Source organism: Chelonoidis abingdonii, chromosome 24 (genome assembly GCF_003597395.2).
Source record: "Chelonoidis abingdonii isolate Lonesome George chromosome 24, CheloAbing_2.0, whole genome shotgun sequence".
NCBI classification, from domain to species: Eukaryota; Metazoa; Chordata; order Testudines; family Testudinidae; genus Chelonoidis; species Chelonoidis abingdonii.
Window position 1 is genome coordinate 25,413,237 of NC_133792.1, and position 8,766 is coordinate 25,422,002.

Here is an 8,766-nt window from a genome sequence, read left to right on the forward strand (position 1 = left end):
GGGCCAGGGAAGGGGATTCAGGACTCTAGTCCTAACTGCCACTAGAGTACGTCACTTTTTCGCTGTGTGCTGCATTTTTCCCATGTGTCCAGCTGGCGAGATCATTCTTATGCCACTTAACTAATTGCAATTACCTGGCGATCCTGGGCTGAAAGATGCCTCAGAAGAGCAAAATATTTCGGTCTCGATGAAAGAGCACGTGCTCAGTTGATTGGTATTGGAAGTGTATGAGCCACGATTTGCCACACGATGGCAGTGTTACCCTGCATTTACAGCTCTTCTCAGCACTAATGGTCAGGCACAGGGCATTTCCTGGGGATTAACGCTGGCTGGGAGGAGCTGATGGCCAGAGGTTCATTGAGGGATTCCAAGCCAGCCATAAATCCTCAGGAAAAGCCCTGGGCTGTGGCTGTTATTGCTGTTGGAAGATGGATTTCTGGCAGGGAAGCGCTCTGTCCTTTGGTCTGTGCAGGCAGGGCATCTCTAGAGACAAATGTCTTGGTCACGAGCCAGCCGGCCAGGCTGAATCCTGCTGAAAGTCACGCTGGGTGTCAGAGCGAATCACTGCCCAGAAAAGGCCTCGGGAGCTGACGTTAGAAAGCGGCTTTTCGCAGGGTACCCTGAGTTCTGCCGCACCCAGCCAGAGTTGGTCCCATTCTCAGGGAAATCAATGGCAAAGCTCTCCAGGGCCCCCCTGCACAGAGGTGCGCTGGCTTCATGTGAGGTTTGATTTTCCACATGGACGCTCTCTTTTGTTACGGCTTATTTATTTCAGTTTATACAGTTTATTTCTGTTTATTTTAAATCGATTAGGAACCAATTTAAGCTAAACTGAAACAAGTCCCACTCGAGGTGAAGTAAGAGCGTCTACTTGCAGGGTTACACCAATTAACTAAACCAGTTTAATTAAACTGGGGCAAGTTTGTGTACCCACTCCCTGAGAAGAGAAATATTTCTCCCAGCTGCTTTACTTGGTAGATATTATGTTCCAATTTATCTCAGCAAAAGGAGCTACTTAATCTGGAGGAAGGAATTCCCTGCATCCCCACTGATAGTGTTCCTGCTGCTTCCACTGGCCACACCAACATCACTCTGGGAGCTTGGCTATGGACCAGTGCTTGGAAATGCTAAAGAGCATTTGTTCCCACTAACTGAGAATTGCTTTTCCATTTATTCCTTAACACAGGTCTGGATTATAATCTTACACTTGGAACAAAACTGAGTTGTTGGAGGAAAAGCGAAAGAATCAGCAGGGCTTGGGATACCCCTGCTTTCCCTCAATGAATGTTGTGCTGCATATTGAGCTGGCAGCAGATAGCAATGCTACAGACTGAAAGGGCCGGTTTGTAGTGGAAGAGGCAGCAAGTGTGACCCTTTGCTGCATCCTGTAGTGGCCTCCTCTGGCCAGTGCACTGGGCAGTGCTGGTGGGGGCAGGGCTGTGGGCAAGCTGGGGAGAGCTCTGTGCAAGAACACAGAGGGGCTTAGGGGCGTGCATGGAGCCGAGAGGCACATTGTTCACCCAGGTACAATGCGTCGCTCTGTGTAAACAGCTCTGGGTGCCACACCAGGGAGCAAGGGTGTCCCATTTTACCCTGCACCGGGTGGCAGGAAGGGTGGGTCTGAGACCAGAGCTCCGCGCCTAGTGCTAGTGACGCAGCTTTAGCCCACTCCCTGGCAGCGATGTCACTCTCTCTTTCTGTTTTGCTCTCTAGTATGACTACAGCTTCAGGACAGAGCAAAGTGCAGCTGCCCGGCTGCCCCCCAGCCCCACTAGATGTCAGCAGATGCCACAGTCCTGAGAAGCGAGGGAAGGCCGGCTCCCTGGAGATGCGGCACGTGCGCACAGATACTACTGATGGCAGGCGAGCCCTGATGAGCAGTGTTACTGGAACCCTTCTCAGCAGAGGGACACTTCTAATGACTTGCCTTCCTTCCTGCGCTTTCCCTGATCATTTTGTACATGTTGTTTCTGAGATTTGGACTGTGTTAACCCTTTCTGCCAGGCGCCCTCACCCCTTAGCCCTGCTGGGGCAATTCCTGGTCAGGAGTCCCTTAGTCAGAGCTTGACAGATGGCTTCCTCAGTTCTCTCTGCCTTATAGCACCTGCTGCAGCATGCTCACTGCAATACAGATCTGGAGTGAAATGCTGCAAGCCATGAACCCCAGCTTGTGGGAATCTGGAGAGATTCCCAGCAATGAGCCCTGCTAGGATAGAGTGTTTTGGGAAATGAGACTAAAAATACAGCCAGTTAGTCCACAACTCACAAAATGCACCAGCTTAGACTGGGAACTGAAGTGCAGCAGGATAAACTGCCCCAGCTGCCCCTCTCAGTACAGCAGGGTTCTCTGGTTTGTGCAGGGTCAGCGTTCCGGGGCCCTTTCAAGTCCTTAGATTAGCAAGCTAACCCTGAGTAATGGTAAACCCTTCATCTGCCTCTCCAAGTCAAGACTGCCCAACAGCTCACTCGTGGCCAGGATACACCTGAGACCTTAATGGTTTTTGTTACTTTCAGCTCACGTAGCCAGGGTCGCTCACTCAGTTCCACTTAGGGCTCTCTCCTAAGTTGCTGGCAAAGTGGAGTAGCTCGAAGAGCACAGGGATCTCAGTGGCGCCTCTCCCTGGCACAAAGGCTGCATGTCCACTGCCTGGAAGTAGAGGATTGTGGCAAATGTTGCATAACTCTCTCTGGCTATGGAAAGCAAGCCAGCCAGACCTCTGCAATGCCATCGTGACTTCTCTCAGCCACCCGAAAGCTTTGCCACGGCACCTGCCCATACACTGCGCATTGGAACCTGCCAGTTACTTTGGCAGTTTTCAAACATTTGCCCTTGCTGGCTGCTAAAAGGAAAGAGATTTGTGCACTCCGTTCCTGCACACTCCTGCACTCGGGGAGGGAAATGCTAAAGCCTTATCATGTTGGACAAGGCTGAGATAGTTCCACTGGGCAAGTGTCTGATGCATTAAACCCTGACCTCAGCATGCTCACAATTGGTGTCCCTGGCTCACTCCTGAGTCAAATGCATGTCTTGGTGAAGTCTGTTGCTGTGATAAGTTCTTTAGAAGCATTCATCTGAGCTCTGTGCTGCTTTTCAAGTCTGCTGTGGAACAAAACTACGTTACAGCAGCGAAATGGCATTTTTTAAAAGTAAGTGTTAAAGTGTGCAACTTTTTGTATTGTAAGAGACAGGTTGTCTAACCCTATTAAAATGCAATTGCCATAGTAACAAATCCTGGTATTGTAACTCTGGTTTGGGTTATTCGGACCTGCTTTGCACTGCTTTTGACTTTCCTGAGCTCTCTAGTCTAACAGAGTGTTGACTAATCGTAGGTTTTCTACTGGTGGTTTGTGTATTTCATACTTGTACATATGTAAAATATTTCTTGTCCAATGATCCATTCTGGTTTCAAAGCACTGTACCATGTTTCTGGGAGGAAATAAGTGCAAAACACCACAGCATTCTGGGTAGAATCCAGTTCAGGTTTTCTGCTTTGACTCTCCAGACCAGTCTCTTTTTTACTGACTGCCTCTTAGACACCAGCTCTGCTGTTGGAAGAATGGGCATATATGGTTATAAAAGGGTCAGCTCTGAGCACAAGATTTAAGACCTATAATATTTGGCATCAGCTGTGTAGGCCTGGGTGACTCCCACAAGGTGCTCCTTTCCTTTAGGGTTCCAAAGTGGCTTTTAGTTCTTACTTTCTGCTGCAGGAAAGCAAAGCCAGCCTTTACTGCCAAGCTTCACAGAGGCTAGATTGATGGTGCTGACATCAACCAATGAACATATCATGGAAGCTAGCACAGTCAGCCTGGTCATTCTGCTCAGGTTCACTTGAAGTTCAAACTCACTCCACACTGCAGTTGTTTGTCCATCCCATCCATCTCTTGTGTTTCCGACCTTTCAGCTGTCTGTAACTTGTCCTGTAGTTCATTGTAGATCAATTTGTAGCTCCCTCCTTGGCTGAGGGCAGCTTTGTGGACGTATCAGGGAGTAGGCGTGTTAGACTGTATCCACAAAAACAACAAGGAGTCTGGTGGCACCTTAAAGACTAACAGATTTATTTGGGCATAAGCTTTTGTGGGTAAAAAACCTCACTTCTTCAGATGCATCTGAGGAAGTGAGGGTTTTTACCCTCACAAGTTATGCCCAAATAAATCTGTTAGTCTTTAAGGTGCCACCAGACTCCTTGTTGTTTTTGTGGACATAGTAACAGGTAGGTCAAAGTTTTCTGCAACGTTGGTCCTAGCATAAGGATGATAGTTATTGTCACAGAGCTGCCCCTCTCTATACGCTGAAGCTGGAGAATTAGGAGCTTTAGATTTAACAGCAAGATAACTAGTGTGGTCCAGAGTTCTGCCATGTCGGTCTACCAGATGAAGGTGGAGTGTCTCCTGTGGGAGCTGTCGTCCCAATGGACAGTTTCTCCTCATTCCAGGGGAGGCCAGACCCAGCTGCTCCATTGTAGACACATTTCAGTGGGCAGCAGAGGCTGCTAAGAACAGGCCAATGGCCCCGTTGGTTGGACAAAGCTTGGGTACTCCTGCTCTAAATCAGAGCTAAGCCAATATCTGTGATTATCAAACGCCGATCGATACTTGGAGCCACAGAGCATTTTCTTGGCACTCTTAGGAATTTCTGTCAGAGGCTGCAGCATTTGGTTCAGCAGACTGAGCTGTGGAAATCACCCAGCTTTGGTGAAGCTGAAATGTTGGGACTGCTTTTTAAAACTGATCTGGAGCTTTTCCATCCTGTTTGTGGGAGTAGGTTAAAGTGCATCAGTAGCTCTTCGCTCTCAGAAACTTGAGTCAATGCTATAAGCTGCTTAGCAACAGTGACAGTGCATTTGTCCTTGGCACCTTCTGAGAGACGATACACACATGACACATGCCGAACTCTGGATCACTCCAGGTGTTGACAGAGTGTCTAACTGGGACAAGGATTTGTTCAATGGAGCCCTCCTCCTCCCCTCCCTCTCCCAGCCCTTGCACAGCTGTTTCAAAGCTGTTTCTCTGCAAAGAAAGGCTGAAAATGAACATTTGACTTTTACATTTGTGCTTGTGCAGTTTGCCAGTGACATGTCTGAGATTTTCTGTGCCATAGGCTTGGCCTGCACAAGAGTGTAGGGCAAATGGAGTGTGTTGGGTCAGGATCCATGGACGGTTGGTCAGAACTTCTCGTGCACTCTCAGACCTGCTTGGATGGCTGTGAGTATTTCCTTAGACAAGAGGGCTGAGAGTGCAATGCAGGAAGCAGTTTAAGCAGATTGACAATAGTGCAAGTGATTTCCTTCGGAACTCATTAGCTATTGGGTGCTCTCCCTGCCACCTCAATCCCCCCTTCTTTGGAGGCATCACATAAGTATTTCAATAGGCAGGTTTTAATTACTGAGCAGTAATTTTCTTCTTCAAAATAACTCCATGCCGGGCTGGCCCTGTTTCCTAGTGGTTACTGCTCTCCACTGGCAAGTAGATTTCCCTTTACGTGTCTTGCTCCCCACACAAGGTGTGAGTTCTCCAGCATTGGCCCGTGCAGTCCCAGAGGAGGCAGTGTGTCCGCTGCTCTGCACTAGCCCTGAGATTGAGATAGGAGTGGCTGCAGAGAGGTCATGACCAGGCCTCCTTGACAGAAGGTGTGGGGGTGGGTGGATGTAAAACAGAAGGGCTGATTCCTCCTACCTGTAATGAGTGTGTCTCGGTCAGCCCACGTCTATCCCCAGAGCAAGGTAAGGAGTGTGCAGCTTCCACTTGGAAGAAGAAGAAATTACTTTGCCAAATAATCATGAAATCTCCTGACACTGCTGAGGAGACAGTACTGGGGAAGTGGGGGCTTGCTTACAGTCAGATGAATTATTAACAGTGATGCACTGACCTGGGATTTCCCATGGTGATGCTCCCCTAGCAAAGGGCAGCAATGTATGTGGATAGCTCCTGGGCCAGCCAGGGAACTAGATTGTGAAATCTCATATAGTAGTAATAGAGAGGGACGGATTTATTCTCAGAGTGATATAGCCTGTGAACATTGTGATAAATGCCAGTATTAATTAGCTGATACATTCCCTCATCACATAGCCATATTCATGTGGGATGAGACTGCTCCTGACCCTCCTTCCATTGCTGCATCCCTTGCCAGGAGTTCGCTCTGAGCAGGAGCTTTGTAGGGACAGTCCGTTGTGACCCCGCTGTGCTTGTTAGAGATCAGTATTCTGTGGTGCTGAGTTTATTTGGGTTTGTCACCAGTCTTCTAATTTCTCAAAACTAAAACTTTCAAAGACAGAAGAGGCTGAGCTGGTCTCAGTTTGTAGGCTTGTTGGCGGCGCCTCGGAGATCCCATGACCCGCCCCCACTCCTGTATCTCCAAAGGGGTGTTTAGCCTGAGAGAGGTAGGATTGGGTGTGGCTGGCAAAAGCCATTTCTCAGCCACTCTCCCCCAAGCAACCTTTGTCTTCCTCTGTCCTTCCTCCCCTCTGGCCCACGCTACCCTCACCTTTCCTTTCTTCTCAGGCCTCACCTGGCTGCATCTTCACACTCCACTTTTTGCGAATTAAATTTCTGTACAAATTACTTAAGGAACTGGATGTTCTGCTGATCCCATGCTGTGGCCTGGTTTGTCCATCCCAGATATCTGCTCACCTCAGTGCTGGGGCATGCGTCTCACCAGCATTCAGCAGCAAGGTCCTGACTGGCGAGCTCAGCTCGGGCCAGGGGCAGCCATCTTGCTGGAAAGTGACATAATGGATGGGAGCTAGGGATAGAGATGGTGTGGAGTTGAGCTCCAAGCTGCTCTACTGGGGGGTTAAACTACCTGAAGAACAACACTGAGGTTTGGTATTTAAAATGTTTTTTTAATAATTTCAAAGCCATTGTTGAATCTAATGGAACTGGATTTGTGGTCCCTTTCCCTGAGCTCCCAAGAGCTGAGCGCAAACAGCTCCATAAGATGGCTGCCTCCTGCACTAGGCTTTACCCCTTTAAAAAAAAAATGTGCAACTGCCTTGGAGTGAGATTAGCTTTGCTGGTGGGTTCTTACCCCATGGAGCTGAGCAGAATAACTCCAACTTTCCACAAGAGGAGACAGGCATTGTCCCTGACACTGACTCCTCCAGGATTTATGGTCCCCGTTATGAGTTTCACATCATGCATATAGGGAAGAATCAACCCTGTGCTGAGGGCCAGCAGTAGGCCTTCATGTCCTCCAAATAGCTTAAGTAGGACGTTAGTGGTGCCTGTCTTCTCTGGATCCTCTGCATAGGGCTGAATTCCGCCCATCGCAGAGGGTGTGTTCATATCATTGTATTAACTATTACCTCAGCCTTTGAGCCTTGAAGAACCACTTTAAGGTAAAGCTCTCTCTGTGGCAGTGAAGAGAGAGGATAATAGGACACACTTCAACACTGGTGATTCTGAGCCATAAAAGTCAGACACGATTGTCAATAGGGGAAGTGTGGTGCTTCTCAATTTCATCTGTTCATTTGGTACAGGGAATCCAAACTGGTTGAATCTTTCTGGGTTGTTTGTTGTGAAATGAATTCCTAACAGCAACAATTTTAACAGTTGTGTCATAGAAATGGAAAAGAAAAACCTTTTATGCAGTTGTGAAATGTTTTTAAGATGCTGCATTTTTGTTGTGCTATTGGAAGTGAATTTACTGTGCATTAACCTGATGTATGTTCTGACTTTTTATATTTATTTTAGATCACCCTCCTGTATTTTACAAAGGGAAGTTTCATTGTGTGATAACGTCGTCTGTATTCTTAATATAATTTGCTAAATAAAAGTATGTTTTAACTGGTTTACTCTCCCTGATTTTTTTTCTCTAAAATATGAATTTTAAGAAACTTAACACACCCTTAGGAACAGAGATGTGTGTGGCACGACTCTGGCCTGGAAGAGTGAGAAGGCATCATCAAGCTCCATGAAGATCCAGTGGTCGTCAGCCTGCTGCGGAGGTAGGACACAGAACCATCTGTGGTGGTGTTGGTTTCGGTGATGAGGACATCTTAGGCCATCTGAACTTAGCTCCTCTTTCCAGCCCCAAAGAGCTGTCAGATAATAAAGACTTTAGGTCACAAATGATTTGTGTTCATTTGAGCTAGTGCCCTAAAATTGAGAGGCTCCTAGTGCTGCAGCTGCTGGCAGTTGGCCTCTTCTAACTATCAAGGTGGACAGGTTGTACCAAACCACTTCTCCGCCTCCACCCCATCAGTCTCATCGCTCTTCACATCAGAGTACAGATCTGAATGCTCTGAAAATAGTTGAGAGAAACCAAGGAGAGCAGTGAGGTGAATTTACACTTATTCTGAACTGAACCACTGTGTAAATTCCTTGGCACTGCTCCATGGAGTTGCCTTTATCATTTCTTGATGAGATTACAAGTTAGGTTGATAAAGGCAGTATGTCGATGTAAAATACTTCTGTAAGGCATTGACACCACACAACATTTTGATAAACCAGAACTATACCAGATCAACAGGGCACATTATCAGTAGGGCCCTACCAAATTTCATGGCCATGAAAAACACGTCACGGGCCATGAAATCTGGTCTCCCCCTGTGAAATCTTGTCTTTTGTGTGCTTTTACCCTATACTATACAGATTTCATGGGGAAGACCAGCGTTTCTCAAACTCTGGGTCCCGATTCAAAAGGGTGCTGCAGGGGGGTTGCAAAGGTTATGGTAGGGAGATTGCAGTATTGCCACCCCTACTGTGCTCCTGCCTTCAGAGCTGGGCACCGGAGAGTGGTGCCTGCTGGCCGAGGCCCAGCTCCGA

At 47.7% G+C, this 8,766-nt stretch overlaps 1 protein-coding gene across 1 annotated transcript in view; it reads left to right on the forward strand.

The window, feature by feature from the left end:
• The window catches only part of MVB12B (multivesicular body subunit 12B), an 87,318-nt gene extending 79,529 nt beyond the window's left edge, over positions 1-7,789 (forward strand). The window contains exon 10 of the mRNA XM_032769253.2: positions 1,714-7,789. Coding sequence (XP_032625144.1) covers positions 1,714-1,800 — 87 coding nt within the window. The 3' untranslated portion in view covers positions 1,801-7,789. The remainder of the gene's footprint in view (positions 1-1,713) is intronic.
• Positions 7,790-8,766: the final 977 nt, after the last annotated feature.